This window comes from Pleurodeles waltl, chromosome 11 (assembly GCF_031143425.1).
Source record: "Pleurodeles waltl isolate 20211129_DDA chromosome 11, aPleWal1.hap1.20221129, whole genome shotgun sequence".
NCBI lineage: Eukaryota > Metazoa > Chordata > Amphibia > Caudata > Salamandridae > Pleurodeles > Pleurodeles waltl.
In genome coordinates, this window is record NC_090450.1 from 969,605,957 (window position 1) to 969,628,482 (window position 22,526).

Below are 22,526 nucleotides of genomic sequence, written 5' to 3' on the forward strand. Positions count from 1 at the left end.
GTTAATAGACCGCCAAACTTACCTCTCGCTTCTGTGGTGGAACAACATAAATTTAAACAAAGGGCGGCCTTTCCAAGACCCAGTGCCACAATACGTAATAACAACAGATGCTTCCATGACAGGGTGGGGAGCACACCTCGATCAACACAGCATACAAGGACAATGGAACGTACATCAAACAAAACTGCATATAAATCACCTAGAACTTCTAGCAGTTTTTCAAGCACTAAAAGCTTTCCAACCAATAATAGTTCACAAATACATTCTCGTCAAAACAGACAACATGACAACAATGTATTATCTAAACAAGCAAGGGGGGACGCACTCCACGCAGTTAAGCCTGCTAGCACAAAAGATTTGGCATTGGGCAATTCACAACCAAATTCGCCTAATAGCACAATTTATACCAGGGATCCAAAATCAACTCGCAGACAATCTCTCTCGAGATCACCAACAGGTCCACGAATGGGAAATTCACCCCCAAATTCTGAACACTTATTTCAAACTCTGGGGAACACCTCAGATAGACTTGTTTGCGACAAAGGAGAACGCAAAATGCCAAACCTTCGCATCCAGATACCCACACAAACAGTCCCAAGGCAATGCCCTATGGATGAACTGGTCAGGGATATTTGCTTACGCTTTTCCTCCTCTCCCTCTCCTTCCTTACCTGGTAAACAAACTCAGTCAAAACAAACTCAAACTCATATTAATAGCACCAACTTGGGCAAGGCAACCCTGGTACACAACGCTGCTAGACCTATCAGTAGTACCCTGCATCAAATTGCCCAACAGGCCAGATCTGTTGACACAACACAACCAAAAGATCAGACACCCAGATCCAGCATCGCTGAATCTAGCAATCTGGCTCCTGAAATCCTAGAATTCGGGCACTTACAACTTACCCAAGAATGTATGGAAGTCATCAAGCAAGCCAGAAGGCCATCCACCAGGCACTGCTATGCAAGTAAATGGAAGAGGTTTGTTTGCTACTGCCATATTAATCAAATACAACCATTACACACAACTCCAGAACATGTAGTGGGCTACTTGCTTCACTTACAAAAATCTAACCTGGCTTTCTCTTCCATTAAAATACACCTTGCAGCAATATCTGCATACCTGCAGACTACCTATTCAACTTCCCTATATAAGATACCAGTCATTAAAGCATTCATGGAGGGCCTTAGGAGAATTATACCACCAAGAACACCACCTGTTCCTTCATGGAACCTAAATGTTGTCCTAACTAGACTTATGGGTCCACCTTTTGAACCCATGCACTCCTGCGAAATACAGTTCCTAACCTGGAAGGTGGCATTTCTCATCGCCATTACTTCCCTAAGAAGAGCAAGCGAGATTCAGGCGTTTACAATACAAGAACCTTTTATACAACTACACAAGAATAAGGTCGTCCTAAGGACCAATCCTAAATTTTTGCCAAAGGTTATTTCACCGTTCCATCTAAATCAAACAGTGGAACTTCCAGTGTTCTTTCCACAGCCAGATACCGTAGCTGAAAGGGCACTACATACATTAGATGTCAAAAGAGCATTGATGTATTACATTGACAGAACAAAGAACATCAGAAAGACTAAACAACTATTTATTGCATTTCAAAAACCTCATGCAGGAAACCCAATATCAAGACAAGGTATAGCCAGATGGATAGTTAAATGCATCCAAATCTGCTACCTTGAAGCTAAACGACAGCTGCCCATTACACCAAGGGCACACTCAACCAGAAAGAAAGGTGCTACCATGGCCTTTCTAGGAAACATCCCAATGCAAGAAATATGTAAGGCAGCCACATGGTCTACGCCTCACACATTCACCAAGCACTACTGTGTAGACGTGTTATCCGCACAACAAGCCACAGTAGGTCAAGCCGTATTAAGAACATTATTTCAAACTACTTCCACTCCTACAGGCTGATCCACCGCTTTTGGGGAGATAACTGCTTACTAGTCTATGCAAAACATGCGTATCTACAGCGACAGATGCCATCGAACTGAAAATGTCACTTACCCAGTGTACATCTGTTCGTGGCATCAGTCGCAGTAGATTCGCATGTGCCCACCCGCCTCCCCGGGAGCCTGTAGCAGTTTGGAAGTTACCTTCAACTATTTGTATATGTATCATCTCAACCTTAAATAGGTACATACTTAGTCACTCCATTGCATGGGCACTATTACTGCAATTCAACTCCTACCTCACCCTCTGCGGGGAAAAACAATCGAAGATGGAGTCGACGCCCATGCGCAATGGAGACAAAAGGAGGAGTCACTCGATCCCGTGACTCGAAAGACTTCTTCGAAGAAAAACAACTTGTAACACTCCGGCCCAACACCAGATGGCGAGCTATTGCAAAACATGCGAATCTACTGCGACTGATGCCACGAACAGATGTACACTGGGTAAGTGACATTTTCATTATTGGTAATGTACCGGACTCTACCCTAGTCCAACACTAGATTATTGTAATTTGAATGGTCAAGCTATTTTAGCCCATACGATTATGCATGGGAGAGATGTAGCATGTTTTATTTTTTATTTGCTTTTATTTGCTTTGTGCTATGCACACTACAAACTGAATAATGTTGAGGCACTAAGATCGGCCCTGCGACTCACCCCAAGGGTTGCAGTAAGCATGAAGTGGTGAAGTGTTAAACATATGTTAGCGGACAGGAGACATGTAGGGAGCGTTAGACATCCTGAGGGCACTCGTAGTCTAATGTTGTCGTTTGATGCAGTCTGAGGTTGATGGAGCACTTCTTGACCTGAGAAATGGATGATTGGAGACATTTGCATAAAGAGTAGCAGTGGGTGTCACTGAGAAGACTGTTGTAGAGCAGGAGGTCCTGGCCAGCTACTATTATGTTGCCTGTCTTCAAGTGTTGTTATTCTGGGCTGTCCAGGGTGATTGTAAGATCTTGTGAGTCTGGAATGTTAATCGTGCTTCATTTCTTGTCATAGGCTGTTGGAGTTCATGCTTTGATTAGGAACCTTTTGAGTTTTTATAAGACTCGAGATATGGGATTTGTTGTTTTCAGCCCTGTGATGAGGTCGCAAGTCTGAACATTTTTTAATCGGGGATCTGCTAAGCAGGTTTATTAGGGAGAACGGGCATGCTGACTATGGCCGTATGCAGTTGAGGAATTAATAATGGAGTTATTATCTTCTTTGGCAGATATAGAATTATTTTAGATGCTAGGTACTTATTATAAAGAAGCTGAAATTGTAACTTAATGTCTTGCATCAGAGTTACTAAAAGACCTAATTTCTTCACGTTTTTTTATTTAAAACATTGGACTTAGTAGAGGGTTTAAATATCATATTAGATGGTACATATTTGTTCTGTTTTAATGCAGGTGATATGTTGACTCAGAGTAGGACTTGAGCAGTTATTGCAACTTCATTCTCCATCATTTGAACTAAGTTTAACCATGCGACAGCTGCTTCTGCTATAATCACTTGTTTTGGCCGTACAGATGCAAGTTGTCCAGAACAATCAGCCTTATGACAAAAGAAGAGCTAAGACTAATCGCTTGTGCTGCTCACGGTTAAAACCCCAGTAGATACTGTAAGGCCAGTTCTTTCAGTCAATCGGTCATTAATGGGCAGCAGTACGGGATTACCGGTGGTGTTGCACGGCCTCAAGTAATGTTGTAGTGCTATTAAATCCTTTAGACAAGTTTCTTTCCAGGAATAGCAACATAAGGCAGTGAAATCGTACTCAAAGAGGAGATAATGTTTTAGAAACTCAGATATAGCATGACACGTTACACAAAACACTATAATTGCAGTATCCAGAGAGAGTTTTTATTTGTTAAGGAATAGGTATTTATATACAGGCATGTAATGGAGGATAGTTCTAATTAGGAAATACACACAAAAGCCAGAAGATGCATACACCTGTTGGAGGTGAACATATGACCTCAAATACTTTACTAGTGCTTATTGTCAGATGCTAGATTTTAAAAGGCAAATTTGTGCTCCCCGGGGTCATAGATGGTAACTTGCAGGCGGGGTAGAATCAGACCCACCAGTCTCACAGGCCTGGAATGCGTCTCTGTAGATCCAGCATCTACTGGTGCAGATGTTGCTTCCTGGACACACCTGACCAGCTGTGTGTCCAGGTCCTTCTGAGTCTATGTTGGCGCATTCCCTCCAGAGGACCGTTAGATGAGCCTTGCCAACTGGGCACTGTACTCTGTCCTATTCAGAGGTCTCTCGCCTCTCCTCTCCCTCAGCAGTTTACATTCTTTTTCGAAGAAGGATGCAGCAAAAGAGCTTCTTCCGAATTATAAGGCTTGTTCTTACCCCTTCAGAAGGATAGTAGCGCACCAGATCCTGTCCCTTGTAAGGTATCTCTCTCTGGGCTGTTGATTGATGTCTCGAAGAACTGCTGGATTTAAAATATTCATCTCAAGTGGCCAACTTTATCCTGGAAGGAATGGGATGGGTGCTTGCATCTAGTTAAGGGGTTTCAGTTATTTTTCCCAGGCGTCCTCAACTGAAGTGAGGAAAGGTAGAATATGTGGTCCCCCTCCACACCTCTTCCTCAGAAAGCTACGGTTTCAGGACAGGGAAGAAGAGCATGCAGGTCCTCACATTGTCAGAGGTTCAAGGCAACTGTGTCGTACACGGACATAATTCACCATGTAGTTGCCTAGTGATACACACACCAAACTCAGTTGTAAATGTCTGACCTGCTCATGTCATACAATTTGGATAAGCAAGGACCCCAGTTATGGGGACCTGTGTAGATTTTGAAAGTGAATACTAATACGTCCTCTCTCTCTCGTGGATAGAGATGAAAAGGCCTGTCCTTCTGCAGCTATATTCGGATGCCACTAATTGGCACTCTCCCCACATACAGGTATGAGAATTCAGAAGCCACCCTCAAATGTAGGTGTTGGTTGGTGCACCCTGTAACTGATAGACTTTGCACTCCGCTGTCAAATGTCCGAGCCAAACCATCTCACACCTCCTCCATACTCACAGATAGTCAATTCCTCTGAAGGAAAACATAGGGCAGATCAGCAAAAAAGGTTGAATTTAAACATCTCAAGCAAAAGAGGAAGTAAACCTGACTGTCCATGGCAGTTGCAAGAGACTCTTTCCGTTATCAGACAACAAATGATACCTGAATGGATCATCCCAATCAGCTGGACAGCTGGTACAGTAGCTGTTGACACCATTAACGCATGCCTTTTGTAGCTCTCTCATGAACCATTGTGTTGAGAGATACAGAGCTACAAAACTCAAATTAACCTGCAAGAAAATGAAGACAGTATAACAAACTTCATGCTCCTTTCAAGATAATGGCCGTACCTAATATGGCTGGTAAAGTCAAAATGCTCTGATCCCCATTTTGAGGACTATGTAAATATGTGCTAAAACTCATAATATTAATAGGATTTTAATGGAATTAGAGGAAGCACATTTCTGATGGCTACTTTTAACTGCAGATCCCCTCTTCTTTCATTCCCCTAGGCACCACACTGGATCTGGAACTTTCCCAGTACTTTGCTCCTGCACACCGACAGGTGGCAACATCGAACCCTGCAGAAGCATTGTTCCTGCCCCTGGAAGTAACAACATGGAGCTGTACATAGGCATCATCATTGCTCGCTTACATTGGTTCTTTTCTTTCCACGTCCTTTAAACTGAATCCGGAGCTCCGCACCCAAAATATTTCTTGGTGTTTCACCGACTCAGAAATGTTTCTCGTCATGAAAATGTGTTAGGAAACGTCTGTGGGAAGGAGATGTCAGTCACAGATCCGCACAATATCTGCCTGTGGTGATTAGGGTCTAAGCATGACTCGAAGTGTGTACCACATGCTCCTGAAGTCTATCATTAAGGCTCCTCTTGATAAGGAGTCCAAGAGGATTGAGGTGTTTGGCAAACATATATTCTACTCTGCCAGTGTAGCATTACAATCAATAAATTATGTTTCTTTATTCTTTATTGGTTTGGTACACAAATGTCCTCTAGGACATGGCCAGCGAGATCTTGCTGGTGGTCCCGGGAAGACATTGGGGCATTTTTGGCTCAAACAATTCATGATGGAGAAGGCACAGTCAAGTATGTGATTCATGCTGGCCTAGATACCACTGTTTGACTGGGAAGAGCGGTCGACACTAGTGATGTCTTCAGTTAATATGCATTGATGTGTTTCACAGGATTTTCTGGAGATGTGCATACCTCTCATAGATATGCCCTTTAATGACTCATGCCTTTTCAGTGAAAAAGTTGATTTTGCCTTGGAGCATTTTAAAGAATGTAAAGCCACAATGTGCTCTCTGAGTCTGTTCACTTCAACAAGCAGTTACTGCATCAGTTCAGAAGGCTCATAGCCTACTCCAGAGGACTGGCTTATAGGCAGAGACAGTCTCTGCAACTACTGGAGCAGTCACCCCAGTCTTTTCATGGCCATATACATGTATCTGGCAGGCAAACTGCAGTTCAGTAGGGGCAACAGTTCTCCCAGTCCCCTTCCACTGTGGCAATAGCCACCAAGCCACTTCAGTTTGCTCTTAGTGGAACCACTCATCTCATGGGGGGAAGGATTCAGCACTTCCTCCCAGGCTGGTGAGCTATCACATCCAACGATGGGTCCTACAAATAGTTGAGTATGGCTATGCACTACCAGTTCTTTTTGCTCCCTCTCATATCTCCCTCTACCCACATGAGAGCAAACTTCAAAGGAGCACCTGTCCTTTCTGCTGTAGGAGGCATGAGTGTTACTCCCAAATGTGTTCCGGACTCTAAAAGAGGAAAGAGTTATTACTCTTGCTATTTCTTTTTGTCAAAGAAGCACAAGGAGCACACCGGCTTACTTTGGATCTTCAGAGTCTCAATGCTTTCTTATGGAAGGACAAATGTAAAATTCTCACGTTGGGCAAGATCCTCTATGCCGAGCTAGGCAAAGTTGCATCTGATTCCGTTGCAGAGGCCTCCATTCCTTGGATCTATCCTGGATACGTTCAGTTCAGGGCCTTCCCCACATTACAATGGGTCCAGTACATGCAGGCTTTGATCCTGATGTTTCAGCTTTGGTCCCAAATCTTGGTGAGAGCAGCTCTGAGGCTTCTTGCCCTCTTAGCCTCCTGCATCCTCCTTGTTGATTATGCCAGATGGCAAATGTGGACTCTACAATGGAATCTGAAGTGTCATTGTGCCCAGCATCAAGGAAATCTGGCGTATGTCATTCAGATCTTGTTGAAGAAGGCTTATGATCTGCAGTCGTTGCTGCGCAAATGCAGTTGGTCCCGCTTAAGGCCCCTGTTCTCCCCCATCCAAAGCAGATGGTGATGACAGACACTTCCCTCTAGGCTGAGGAGGTCATCTGGGGGACATGGAAATCAAAGGACTCTGGACTCTAGTGGAAACCCAACTCCTCCATAACAATCTTTTGGAGTTCAGGGACATTCGTCTAGCTCTGCAGGCCTTTGTGCAATCCATAACATGGAGGCTGGTGCAGGTTCTTATGGACAGTATCACTGGTTTGCAGTACTCCAACAGGCAGGGCAATATGGGGTCCAGGGCCTTGTGCCAGTATGCTCTGCATTTTCCAGACCATGAACCACCTGGCAAGGTCTTTGAACACCAGGGTGGGCGAGCGTAGCAAGTGGCTCCAGGAATCCCAGCTAGATCTTTTCACCACAGTTGAACGGACAGTGTCAAAAGTTTTGCCTGTTCCAGTCCCTGCAAGACCACTTGCTAGAATTACAACACAGGACTCCTGTTTGCCATCCCGTCCCTACCTCTACTTCCCACCATTCTCAAAAAGAGCAGCAATGACCGGACCCAAGTCATCTTAATGACTCCGGATTGGAACAGGAAGGTGTGGTACACTGAACCTCTGAGCATGAGCATCTATCCTCTAATTAGGCTACCACTTTGGAAGGATCTTCTGTGTCAGCCGCAGGGCAGGGGACATTCTCCACCTAGATTTGCACAATTTAAACACATAGAGATTAAGTGACAGCAGTTGACTGTGCCTGATCTGTGCATGATGTGGTGGATATCATCCTCACAGCCAGGTGTCCTTCCACGAAGTCCGTTTATGCCAGCTGCTGGGACACGTTTGTGGCCAGGTGTGGTATCATCATGACTGACCCATTACAAGCAAAACTATCAAAAGTTTTGTGTTCCTTTTGTTTATGGCCCAGCAAGGGTTTATGTCAGCCCTTTTGTCTTTTCTGCATATGCCGGACCAGTCGTTCTTGTGTAAATCACCTGGTGTGATGATGTTCATAAAAGGTTTGGCACAAATATTTACTTCTAAACCATTTTTGAGGTCACAATGGGACCTTAATTTAATCTTGAGGTTTCTAATATGTACGCCTTCAAGCCTATGCACAGCTGCTGGCTCCATCTCCTGACTTGAAAGACCCTATTCCTCATTGCAATTACTTCAGCTCGCCACTTAAGTTAACGTCAGGCACTGTTAGTGTGACCCATTATCCCACCTTTTTCCTGAACAGACTGGTGCTGAGAGTTCAGGCGGCCTTCCTGCATAAAGTCATGACTTTCCTCCATGTTGGGCAATGCATCACTGTGACAGCCTTCTTTACCTCCCCCCTCAAAAAATCTTTAAGCTTTTATATTGATCGTACTAAAGAACATTTTCGGATGTATACAACTACCTGTGGATTCCTCACCTTATGAATTCTCCCAGTGCGCCAGCATTGGACGGAGATTTTCTTCCTAGCTCCCCACGTCGACGAGGACTTCACAATTTCACGGCTCCGCATGCGACTCCGTCTGACGTCATTGTGGCAATAAGAAGTCCTCACCAGCGTGCTGACGTCGGTTCCCTTTTTCCACACCTTCAACGCTAACGGTTTATTCCGACCTCTTTGCAGTTACTGTTTAGAGGAATTGTTGTAGAGCGTTACAATGTCTCCACTGAAAAAAGCGGGATTTAAGCCTTGTAGTGAATGCGGGGTCACATGTCGGTGACGGATCCTCATGAAAATTGCTTGTGGTGCCTGAGCTCAGACCATGACGTGGAGGAGTGCGTGTCCTGCCAGCAAATGAACACAAAGGCCTTGAAAGAAAGAGAGGCTAAGCTTTTCTTGGCAAAAGCTAAGAAGGAGCAGAGAGGTCACCGAAGATCAAAGGCGAGGGAGACATCATCGCATAGATCCTCGAAGTCGCATAAGAAGCGGCGCTAACACAAATCTTGACATCGTTCTTCCAGAGATCGGTGTCGTTCCACTCCGAGAGGGTGCCACACGGCGTGGGAGATCAGCCCTACAGTGTCTCCTCAGCCTCAGAGTCCACAGGCTTCTCCGGCGCCGACTTTGATTGAAATCTCCGAGACCCCGGTGAGCCCTATGGCTCAGTTTTCTCCTGGGTCTACTCATGCTCAGGAGTCGGGTGTGCAAGTATTGGAGTCGGTTCAGACACTTCAGGAGGAGCAAAGGTTTCCTGTCTTCCCGGCTCTTTAAAAGAGCTAAGGCCCCTTTTGGTGCACCCGCTGGTCCCACAGGTCTGTTGGCATTCACACTGGGGTCGCCGGCGCCGTACAAGCAGGCTCCGTTTGTACCCTTTTTTCCTGGTGAAGGGGCTGGCTTGGCGCTGATGATTTCACATCCTCTACCCCAGATGATGGTGCCAACGGAGTCGATACTGGGCCAGATGGATCCCAATCGACCCACAGTGTCTCACCTCCCTTTCCTCTGCCGGAGCGTCCTTCTACTGTGAAACCGGCGTCGTCGACGTCGGCTAATTCTCTGTCGACACCGCGTCCAGGCTGAGGTTGAGAAGGAGGACCTTGAGACCCTTGGAGGAGCAAGAGTATCAACAACAGCTGTTGGAGGAAGGGGAAATTCCTGAACCTTTAGATGAATTTCAGGGCCTAGACTCTGCTAGTGGTCTGGATACATCCCCTGAGTGGGATTTCTCATCCCCTGGGGGAGAAGTTACAGCAGAGGCAGTTTCTTACCACAGTATAATAAGAAAGGCTGCTGAGTTTTTGGACCTACCATTACTGACATCGGAGACAAACACAAACATGTTAACTGAGGTGTTGCATCCATCGGCTACGTCCTCTGAGCCACTCCTCCCGTTTAATGATGCCCTTACTGAGCCCGTTTTAGAACTTTGTAGGAAACCTGTCACAACTCCAGCAGCGGTTTCCAGGACTGTGGCTAGGAGCTACAGAGTTGCTCCAGGAGATCCCCAGTTTCTGTCACAACATCCAACGACTGAGAGCTTGGTGGTGCAAGCATCTTGTTCTGTTCCTTGTTCGTTCCCTGCGACTCCATCTGATAGGGAGTCTAAGCATATGGAGCAGACGGCTCTCCTTGGGCAGTATGGCCTTGAAGTCTCTCAATGCTATGTGTGTGCTGAGGAGGTATATCCATGCCCTGATTGATGGACTCGGCAAGAGTTGTTGTGCCAAGATTGTCTCAGGATGTGCAGGTGTATTTTGATGAACCCCTGCTGGACAGTCAAGCGGCAGCAAAGCAGATCATTCAATCTGGCTTGGACACTGCAGATTCGGTTGCCAGGGCTGTTGGCGCTTGTGTAGCAACCAGGAGGCATGCGTGGCTCAGAGGTTCTGGTTTCTCCTCTGATGTTCAGGCTACGCTGATGGACCTTCCTTTTGATGGCGAGAAGTTGTTTGGGACCAAAGCTGACTCAGCTTTGGAACCATTTAAAGAAAGCAGGGCTACTGCAAAATCTTTGGGACTCCAAGCTTCATCTTCTGCACCCTTTAGGTCTTTTAGAAGATTCAGGGGTTTTGGCAGTGGGACCTGTTTTCGTGGAAGGCCACAATCCAACGTTCAGCAGCCTGCCAACCCTCTCTACAGATCTTATAGGTGACGTGGGAGGGTTAGAGTGCGAGGAGGCACTCAGCAGCCTTCTGCTTCATCTTCTTCCTCTGGGGGAGCCCATCAAGGAAAGCAGCCCTAGTTTTCTCTCCATATTCCAGCATGTTTTACCCGTAAGGGGAAGACTGTTTCAGTTTCTCCACAAATGGGAGTTAATCACATCGGACTCTTGGGTGCTGAATATAGCGGGAAAAGGTTCCAGCCCTTCCTTTTCGAAAGTTTCCCTCTCCCATCCCTCCCCGTCATTGGTTTTGCACGGAAGATCATCTCCTATTGCTTCAGCAGAAGGTGCAAGTCCTTTTGTTAAAAGGTGCAATAGAGTTGGTTCCACAGCAGGGGAAGGGTCAGGGATGTTATTCAAGGAATTCCCTGATTCCCAAGAAGGATGGTCAATTAGGCCTATCCTGGATCTGCAGATTTTGTATTGGTTCCTCAAACAGGAGAAGTTCAAAATGCTGACCCTAGCTCAGGAGCTTCTTGCATTGAACAAGGAAGACTGGATGGTGTCTATTGACTTGTACGATGCTTATTTTCATATCCCTATTCTGAAATCCCACCGGAAGTATCTCCGGTTTTTGGTATGGTCACAACACTACCAGTTTGCAGTCCTTCCTTTTGATCTTACTTCCGCACCTCGAGTCTTCACGAAAGTGATGGCAGTGGTTGCAGCGGACCTCAGAAGGAAGGGAATATTTGTATTCCCATGCATGGACGATTAGCCAATCAAAGCCGGGTCCCCAGAGCTTGTGCTGCATCACTTGCAAGTGACAACCCAGTTGTTGTTCAACCTGGGCTTCACAGTAAATGTACCCAAATCTCACCTGGATCCCTCTCAGCGCCTCCTGTTCAAAGGGGCAGTACTGGACACAACATTGAATCGGGCCTACCCTCCTCCTCAGAGGATTCAGGACATTCAAGCGTTGATTCCATTGTTTCAGAGTGGAACGGCTGTTCCAGACCTCAAGGACCTACGTCTGCTCGGTCTGTTCGCTTCCTGCATTCTGTTGGTCACACATGTACGTTGGCACATGAGGGCTCTCCAGTGGTGCCTCCGCAAGCAGTGGTTTCACCACAAAGGGGATCTCGATAACTATCTCTAGAGACGCTGCAGTGGATCTATGATGGTGGGCTGTGGACGGCAACCTTTCCAAAGGAAGGCCGTTTTGTCTACCATCTCCGGAGGCCACGGTCATAACAGATGCTTCCATTTGAGGGTGGGGAGCTCTTCTGGGGGACCTGGAGATCAAAGGTCATTGGTCTCCAGTGGAACAGATGTTTCACATCAATCTGTTAGAATTACGGGTGATACGTCTGGCTCTCAAGGCCTTCCTCCCGTCCCTTCGTGGTCAGTCAGTTCAAGTCTTGACGGACCACAGTACCGCAATGTGGTACATCAACAAGCAGGGAGGAGTAGGGTCATACCTTCTCTGCAGAGAGGCTCTGGTCCTGGGCACAGGACCATCGGATTTGCATAGTAGCAAACCATCTGGCCGGAGTTCTCAACGTATGTGCGGACAGTCTCAGTCGGCATTTCTCTGCCGAACACGAGTGGCGTCTCCATCCAGACCTGCTTCTTCACATCTTCTGGGTGTGGGGATTTCCACAGATAGACCTGTTTGCCACTCAGGAGAACGAACACTTCCTGTAGTTCTGCAGCCTCCAGTATCCGTTGCAGGGGGCATTGGGGGGACGCGTTTCAGATGTCTTGGTGCGACCAGTTGCTTTACGCGTTTCCCTCCATACCTTCGATTCCTCGAGTTCTGAGGAAGATTCACCATAATCGGGCTCAAGTCATTTTAATAGCCCCAGATTGGCAAAGAAGGGTGTGGTACACAGACCTTCTGCAACTCTCACTGTGTCCGACGCTTCGTCTCCCTTACAGGGTAGACCTCCTCTCACAGTCGCAGGGGCAGGTTCTACACCCCCACCTCCAAAGCCTGCCCCTACATGCCTGGAGATTGAATGGGCAATCTGAGTTCTTTTTCTCTCCCTCCAGAAGTGGTGGATGTCATCTTACCGGCCAGGCGACACTCCACCAAGACGATCTATGCTGGCAGATGGGTGAAATTTGCTGCTTGGTGTGGAGAGAGACAGATTGATCCCTTGAAGGCCCATTTGTCTGATATTTTGCTTTTTGCTCTTTCCCTGGCACAGGGGGGTAGTGCAGTGGTGACAGTGAAGGGCTATTTGTCAGCACTGTCGGCCTTTCTTTGCCTTCCTCATCAGCCTTCCTTATTTAAGTCCGCTTTAGTCCTTAGGTTCCTTAAAGGCTTAACTAACAAGTTTCCTCCCACTCTGTTTGCAATAATGGGTTCACCGTTTGAGCCTATGCATTCTTGCCTGTTGAGACTTTTAGTTTTAAAAATAGTTTTCCTCACAGCTATCACATCTGCTAGACGTGAGAGTGAGCTTCAGGCTCTTAGTGTGAAACCTCCTTTTACAACCTTTCATGCTGACAAGATGGTGCTGAGAACCAAGACGGCTTTCCTTCCTAAAGTAGTAACTCCCTTTCATATGGGCCAGTCTATAAAACTCTCATCCTTTTACCCTCCTCCTCATCCATCAAAGGAGAAGGAAAGTCTGCACTGCTTGGATCCAAGAAGGGCACTGAGTTTCTACATTGAGAGGTCAAGAGACTTTAGAATTGATGATCAACTCTTTGTTGAACATGTGGGCCAGGTGAAGGGCAAAGCCGTCCACAAGAGAACCCTTTCAAGATGGGTCATTTTTTGCATAAAGATTGTTATTCGCTAGCAACGAAGGTTCCTCCTGAAGGTATTAGGGCCCATTCCACCAGGGCTAAGTCTGCCACTTCGGCTTTAGCTAGAGGTGTACCAGTTGTTGATATTTGTAAGGCAGCAACTTGGGCTTCCCTCCACGCTTTCGCAAAGCATTATTGCTTAGACTCGGAAGTCAAGAGGGATGGTCATTTTGCACGTTCTGTTTTGCAGGACATCTTGGTTTGATCAGTCGGACACCCACCTCCGAGTGCGGGACTGCTTTGGGATTCTATTCATAGGGTGAGGAATCCACAGGTAGTTGTATCCATCAGAAGAACAAATTATTTACCTTCGGTAACGCTTTTTCTGGTGGATACAGTAGCTACCTGTGAATTCCTGGTCATACCAAGACTTCTTTTATTACAGTATAAATGTATATATATGTTTTTGGTGTTTCTATATAAACAGATATTGTGGTTTATATTTGTATTTGGATTGGCATATATTGTTCTTGTGAGGTCAGTATTCACCTGTTCGCCTCGAAGGCACGTAAAAAATGGTATAACTGACGTCAGCACGCCGGCGAGGACTTCTTATTGCCACAATGACGTCAGACGGAGTCGCATGCAGAGCCATGCAATTGTGATGTCCTCGTCGACGTGGGAAGCTGGGAAGAAAATGTCCGTCGAATGCTGGCGCATTGGGAGAATTCATAAGGTGAGGAATCCACAGGTAGCTACTGTATCCACCAGAAAAAGCGTTACCGAAGGTAAGTATATTGTTCGTGTGGATGATCAGCTTTTTATCAGGCTCAACCTGGTGATGCAAGGGAATGCTTTGCAGAGGGTGAGGTGGATAGTCTTCTGCAATGCACTGGCCAAGAAGCAGCTGCGAGAAAATCTGAGAGCCCATTCCACTAAGGCTACTACATCTGTATTGGCACTGGAGCACCTGTATTTGACATCAGCCAGGCTCAGACATAAGTGTCAGTGTACAAGTTTACAAAGCACTACTGCCTGGACAGGCAGGTCTGGCAGGAATGAATTTTCATCCTCTCAGTCCTGTAGAACGTTTGGCCTGATTCCACTACACAGGTACTGCTTTAGGATCTATGGTAAGTTGAGTAACCTGCGGGTAAAAGTATTCATCAGTAACTCTGCTTCTGGTGGATTCTTTATCAAGCCGTAGATTCTTCACTGCCCTCCAACCTCCCCGTTCTGTAGAGTGTTCTCTTTTTAACATCCGAAAAAAGGTCCCAAGTTAGGATTCTGCACAGTGGTGCCAACAATTAGTCACACTTTATGACTGAGAGCACGAAAAGGAAAAAAAAAGAAACTAACATTAGCACACAGTGGTGGCACTTACATGTGGTTCCTCTTTGTCTCTTTCGGGGCAGTATGGACCCAGAGTGAAGCCAAAAGGTGCCTCCATGTGGTGCACAGTAGCATTGCTGGATAAAAGTTTCTGGAACCAGTCTGACACCTGGGGAGTACTCAAAAGTGTGGAATCTGTGGCTTATGGAATAGACACCAGAAAGAGCATTACTGAAGGTATGTAACCTTTTCACTGTTGTGCCCTTTCTTTCTATTCTACATCCCGAGGTGGTGTTTCATGAAGAGTCAATGTTCTCTCTTGTTTTAAATCTGGTGCAAAACAGTCTGCACACCATCTGTCCAAGGTATAGCAAATCCTGTTCAGTTAAACCATTCAGTAAATCTGAAGTGTTAGAAATTGGGTCTCTAGTTGGCAGTGGTTTGCACCCTGTCCAAGTAGGGACCCTCACTCTAGTCAGGATAAGGAAGTCACACAGCTCAAATAACCCCTGCTCAAGCAGTCAGGCCTATCTCAGAGGCAATGTGTAAATTATTTGTACACACACATCCACACACAGTAACACAGTGAGAACACCACAAAAGTACTCCAAACCAGTTAGTTTAGAAAAATAGCTAATATTCATCTGAATAAAACAATACCAAAACAACAGAAATCCAACATACACAAGTAAAGATAACACTTTTAAAGGTTTAAAAGAGTCTTCATTCATAGGAATCAATGGTTGTAATTTTTTTAACACACAGTATTTGGGGCGGTTTGAAAACAAAGATGATGCGGGCCGTAGGGGAGGTGAGGTGCCGGAAAAGCAGAGCGATGCGTTGGTTCCTTACTGAGCAGGGGAAACAATGCATCAGATCCTTACTGGCAGGGGAGGCGATGTGTCAGTTCTCTCCTCGCAGGAGAGGCGATGCGTCGGTTCCTTACTGGCAGGGGAGGTGATGCGTCAATTCTCTCCTTGCAGGAGAGGCGATGTGTCAGTTCCTTATTGGCAGGGGAGGTGATGCATTGGGTCTCTTCTCGAGGAGAGACAATACGTTGGCTTCCGGTCACACAGCCTCTGTTCTTTACTGTGGTGCGGGGTCGATGAGAAAGTTAAGCCCATGAACGATGCATGGAAAATCAAGATGCGCTGCGATGATGGAGCTGCGGTGGAACAGGCGCTGTGTTGATCCCACAGGCGATGCGACGATTCTTCCACCACAAGACAGGTGGTGCATGGATTTCTTCAGCCAAAAGACAGGCGTTGCTCAGATTTTCAGCCGCGACACTCCGATGCATAGATTTTCTTCCTCAGGACACCAGTTTACACTTCTAAGGGCCCAGGGACTGTCTGTGGCACCACATGGCAAGGACATTCAGCAGAAGATCCCAGGCACTGGTAGATGAAGTCTTTAAGACTTCTTAACAGGAGGTAAGCTCAGTTCAAGCCTCTTGGAGTACCTTGGAAAGCAGGATGTAGAAAGCAACATCCAGTCCTTTCACTCCCAGGACAGAAGCAGCAAGCAGCAGGCCAGCACAACAAAGTAACAGGCAGAGTGGCAGTCCCTCCTAGAGCATCCAATTCTTCTTCCTTGCAGAATGTCCTCAGTCCAGGTGTGTTCTAAAGCTATGGTCTCATAGGCCTAGCACTTATACTCATTTCTGCCTTTCAAGTAGGCAAACTTCAAAGGAAACTCTTTGTAGTGTACAAGACCATACCTTTCCTGCCCTGGCCGTAGACACACTCCAGGGGGTTGGAGACTGCTTTGTGTAAGAGCAGGCACAGCCCTATTCAGATACAAGTGTCAGCTCCTCCGACCACTCTAGCCCAAGAAGACCCATCAGGATATGCAGGGCACACTTCAGCAATCTTTGTGCGACTGTCTAGAATGAATTCACAAACAGCCCAACTGTCATCCTGACCCAGACGTGTATTCCACTGACACGTCACCAAAATATGTATTTTTAAATTGTGAGTTCAGAGACCAGAAACTCCATTTGTCTATCTGGCCCCAGTGGGGGGAATTACACTTAAAAGATATTTAAAGGCAAACCCCATGTTAACTTATGGAAGCGATAGGCCTTGCAATATTGAAAACCAAATTTAGCAGTATTTCGCTATCAGGACATGTACAACACACCAGTACGTGTACTACCTCTCAAATACACAGCACCCTGCCCATGGCGCTTCCTTGGGCCTACCTTAGGGGTGAATCGTATGTAGTGAAATGGGTGGTTTGCACCTGGTGCACTTGCCAGCTCGAACTGGCAGTTCAAAACTGCACACACAGACACTGCAGTGCAGGTCCGAAACATGTTTACATGGCTCCTTGTGTGTGGCACAATCAGTGGTGCAGGCCCACTAGTAGCATTTGATTTACAGGCCCTGGGCACACTGAGTGCACTTTATTAGGGACTTTCCAGTAAATCAAATAGGCCAATCATGGACGGACGAGTCACTATTACTATTTTTCACAGGGAGCACTTGCACTTTAGCGCTGGTCAGCAGTGGTAAAGTGCCCATAGTCCTAAAGCCAACAAAAACAGGTCAGAAATAAGTAGGAGGAAGAATGCAAAACGTTTGGGGATAACCCTGCAAAAAGGGCCATTTTCAATATGAAGGAATAGCAAAAGGTGAGTCAGTAAAAAAATGAGGGGTCGAAGGTGAGCATTCGGAGCCTGAAAGTAAGGTAGAAACCAGATATTGTGTGTATCCACGGGAAATTCTTCTGGTGATTGGCAAAGCACTGGCACCCCTATGGGTTTCTTGGACACTGCAGCGTCAGGACAGGTCAGTTGCTCCTCGAGGGTTGCGTTCAGCAGGCAGACAGTCGAATTGCCAAGAACAACTCACTTGGACTAGCAGAGCTGCTCCTCTGCATCTGCAGGCACCCAAGAAAGTACCAAAGGTACCAGAACCACCAACGCCCCAACACCGGACATCACCACTGCACCTGAGCCATCTTGCCTGTTTTGAAGTGGGCCGATGGCATCAGTGTGGTCCACAGGCCCTCCAGTGATGAAGCCCAACCTGAGTTTGCCCACTGTGGACTTTGAGACAGCATCTCCTGCCTGTTTCTGCAGACCCTCCTGCAACCGCGAGTGAACAGGAGACAAAAACCTGACGCCTCAGGACACCTCCTCACCAGTCCACCCCGGACCGAGTAGAAGAGAACCAAAGGTGTCCTCACGTCTCCCAGCCTCGTGAGACCTGAACTCACTTGTTAGCTTGGTCAGACTGGACCCTCAAGCCACTCCTGCAAATTGTTTCTCGGACCCCGCTGCAACCATGAGGAACTCCAGTACCAGACCCGACGCCAGAAGACACCAATGCACCTGCGCCTTACAACCTGAGAAGGAGTGGACTGACAGTGTCCCCACGTGCACGAGGACCTGAAGGGTCGAGCCCCCCTCTGGGTTTCCGTGGAACGTCCTTCCAGTCCATCCCTACAGCAACTTTGTAACCAGACCGATTCCCAGAGACTTAAATGGGACACCCGACGCCATAACACACCTCTGCACCTGGACTCACCAGAGCCTCCTGAGGTGACTTGTTGGTGTGGCCATGGACCTTAACCCATACTCACCTTAAGTCCAGGAGATTGGTCCCTTAAGTTGCTGTACTCTACCTGTATGCAGTGCTTGTTCTTTCTTCATAGGATAAGATTACCACATCTGAAAATTGCAATGTTGTCTTTTAAAAACTCTAACAATTCTAAACTTGAAAATTACTCACCTGACTCTGGTGATCTTGGTATCTAAATTTATATAAAAGTACATGTTTGTTTTATAAATTGGTGTTGGATTTCTTTATTGAGTGTGTGTGTCTCACTGCATGAGTGTGTGCCTCACATGCTTTGCACTACCCTCTCATATGCCTAACTGCTCGACCACATTACCCAAAAACAGAGTATTTAGGATATCATTTGTGCTTTTCAGATACCTCTGGGGATTGCTTTGAGTTTTTTCACAGTGTAGCTCATACGATTCAGCTTTCTACACCAAACAGCTGGATCCTTTAACATCTAGAGCATTATCTGCTATATGTTGTACCTCTAGTCGTCAGTCTTTCCTACACCTCAGTATGCCTACACCTACCTGCTGTTGTATCCTATATGCAAAACAGGTAGCATTCATCCCTATTTAGGATTCCAGTAATCAAGGCTTTCATGGAGGGTCTAAAGAGTCATCCCTCCTCCCAGAGTACTGGCGACACACGTGTGGTACCTTCATGTGATTCTAATGAGCTCATGGAGCACCATTTGACCCTTACATTCATGCCCTCTGAAGTTCCTTTCATTGAAGGTGGCCTTCCTGATGGCCATTACATCCCTCAGGTGCATTAGCGAACTGCAGGCACTCATCCTACAAGAACCGTTCATTCAGGTTCACAAAGATATGTTTGTCCTCCGAACCAATTCTAGATTTCTCCCCAAGGTGGTATAACCTTTTCACTTTAACCATATCGTAGAGGTTCCAGTCTTTATTCTCCACTTAGACCCTTCAGCAGAAAGCGCTATAGACATGGCACATGCCAAAAAAGCTCTTATATATTACATCAAAAGGACCAAGCCCTTCCTAAAGTCTGACCAACTTTTTTCAGCTTTGCAAAGCCTCACAAGGACCACCCTGTTTCTAAAGCTGGTATAGTTCGATGGATAGTTAAGTGCATCTAGACTTGCTTCTACAAAGTTGATTCGTACCTTAGCTGTATCTAACACATTCCACCTGTAAGGAAGCAGCTACCAGGGCTTTCTTAGGGAACATACTGTTAGTTGACATCTGCAAACTGGCCACCTGGGCAACCCCACACACATTTACCAATCACTGTTGTGTGTACATCCTGGCGTGCTAAAGTCTATGGTTCGCCACACAGTGTTGAGGACTTTGTTCCAGACATCTGCATCACGCACACACTAGCCACTGCTTTATAAGGGCATGGCTTTACAGTCTTTGCAGAGCTAGGGTATCTACAGCTACACACGCTACAAATGAAAAATGTCACTTACCCTGTAAGCATCTGTTTGTAGCATATGGTGCTGTTGAGTCACATGAGCCACCCTTCTCAGAAGATTTTGCTAATTGCTGATATCTTCTTTTGTTACCTTGACTCTTCACACTACACGCATAGTGCACCATGCTTCTCTCTCTCAACACACCATACACATTCTGACCCACTGAGAAAAAATCTGAGATGGAGGTGTAACACATATGCACTCTCTTCAAAGGAAGGAGCCACAGCACTGCGAATAAATGTTTACATGGTAAGTAACATTTACCTTACCTCCTTCGTATACAGATTGTTAGGCACACAATGGTGTTCTCTTTTAATTGTAAAGATCATCTTTTTGCATCATCCATTAAACCTCCAAGAAATGTCTGTATCCATGCAATATGATAGCGTTAACATGCTCTTGAAATCATAATAACATTATCCAGTGATATTGTCAACCTATTAGACAACACAACTCAGTATTTTAATTTTTTTGCAAAAGGTTTGTATATTTGATGAATCGAAGTCTATCTCACCCGGTGTCAGTGCAGGGTTTGGGTTGTTGCTTTGAAGCACCACTGCTGAGCCTGCTTGTGTGTTCAAGTGTGCACTTCAATGTAGTGTATGATTTTATTTTGACATCTGTTCATTTGTTTGTTTTATGTAATTCCATTGCATTATTTTCACCCTATTCACTGGCGATGTTATCTCTTCCCATTGTCCATGTGTTCCTGTTGCCCTCCCTGCATTGTGTGTTGCATTTGCTCCAGCCGTCATCTCCCTCTTTTGGTCAGGTTTGTTCTAACAAGCACATCAGCATTGCTCGATTGCTTTTGCACTTCCATTCTTGGTTGTTCTGGGCTCTGTCAGTCTCTGGCTGTGTAGCTTGCCGCACCTTTCCCAGCTGCCATCTTTCCGCTGTTTGCAATCTACCAATCAAGGGGCACAGGGTCTTAGCATCTACAACTTGAATGGTAATGTTTTCTTCCTTTGGGATGATACAGACACACACCTGCATTTTCTGGGTTTTCCTTCCTGGGCTAAGGTGGAATGCTGCATAAAGGAGTCTACAGCTACAGTTGAAGTGTGTATGTGTATAATCAACTTAAAAAGATAAAGTGTGTTAAAATTTACTAAGAGGTGCTTCAGAATGTAGAAGAACCTTACTTCAGTTTCAATAAGTGCATGTACTTCGTAGGCCGAGTGACGCTGGGGCTGCTTACAGGGTTCTTTTGTAGATGTCCTTCTCTTCATTGGCACAGAATGTGATTACTATTCAAGCTGAGTTGTAATTGTAAACTCTCACCATGCACCACCAAGGTTACTTTGTCAGGGAAAGGAGGACAAGACCATCAGTTAGTAAAGTGGTCCAGCAGTCCACAAAAAGAAGGTTTGTGGGTCACCTTTCTCCTTGAAGATGCATAAATATATCCCTTTGTTGAGCTCTTCATCACAAAGTCCTACCTTACAAGAGGCTTGGGCTGAGGCAGTGTGTTACATGCTATGAAGACCATACTGTCTGGGTGCTTGAGAGTAAATACTGTGCAAGAAAAACGTAGAAAGCAGTGGTCAACATACTCCATGGTGCTAATCCGCGGCATCCTCCTGAAAGGCACCATTTCTAAGCAGCGTGAGTTCACATATTAGCCTCGACACCACCTATCACACAAATTATGCCTGTAGCATTCACAAGCTGGAGTCCTTTGCTTGCAATACTCTATCGTTTGAGTAAAAAGAAGGTGGATGGAGGATATTAACATGAGCAAGTGTGGTTTACCTAGGTGTGGTGCAGTGTCATAAAAAGGCAATAATGAGTGAAGGCTTCTGGGTTTACTGTAGTCTGATATGTAAATATGGGATTTTACTTAAAAATCCACTATCATACCATTAGCATAGTACTTGACAATCTAACTTTGACTGCTAGGTTGTCAAAAGCGGAAGAGGAACAGAAAGGCTCTTTATGTGAATAAATATTTATAACACAGGTGGGCATGTGTGAGTCAGAAGAGTCTGCCCAGAGCATTTATGAAGCATTAGGCTAGAAGCACATGCGTAAGCATTTTACAAATAGTTCAAAAATTACTATGTAATCACTTAAATTGCATAAGGGACTTCAATCAAATGGGGTTACGAAAAGCAGGTGTGTGTCTTCTGATGGCATTAACAGCAGTGGCTTTGTATATGCAGGTGTTGTATGAACTGCCTTTGGTAAATGCTACTCTTGGGAACAGGAATACTCTACTGCACTTAACTTCCTATGGGCTCATGTTGGGTGTCGTTTTACTCTTATCTGCCTCAAAGTTATTCTTTCCTTACTCCGGAGTGTCTTCTCTTGATTGGTATGTTAACATGTCACTCTTTTAACCAGTGGACCAGAAATCACATTGTGTTGTGTTCCCTGTGTAGATGACCCAGCTGACTGAGCGCCCAGCATGTGTGAAGAAAGATTACTCCAACTTCATGGCTTCTTTGAACCTTCGGAATCGATATGCTGGTGAGGTAAGCAGAGCAGTGTAGAACAATCTGTCATTTAATCAGCCAATTTGTTAAAAAGGATCTTCGTGTATAGGTTTCAATATGTCCTGTTGATTCCTCTCCATTTGTAGTCACTGTAAGAAGTTGGGTTGTTGGTTGATGGGGGTG

The 22,526-nt window shown here is 45.8% G+C and overlaps 1 protein-coding gene across 2 annotated transcripts in view; it reads left to right on the forward strand.

Moving 5' to 3' along the window:
* Positions 1-22,526, forward strand: part of PI4KA (phosphatidylinositol 4-kinase alpha) — a 520,678-nt gene that overhangs the window by 313,215 nt on the left and 184,937 nt on the right. The window contains exons 30-31 of one of the 2 annotated variants that reach the window (XM_069215217.1): positions 20,654-20,677; positions 22,290-22,382. In XM_069215217.1, the coding sequence (XP_069071318.1) occupies positions 20,654-20,677; positions 22,290-22,382 (117 nt within the window). The remainder of the gene's footprint in view (positions 1-20,653; positions 20,678-22,289; positions 22,383-22,526) is intronic. The other variant, XM_069215218.1, reaches the window with a different exon arrangement.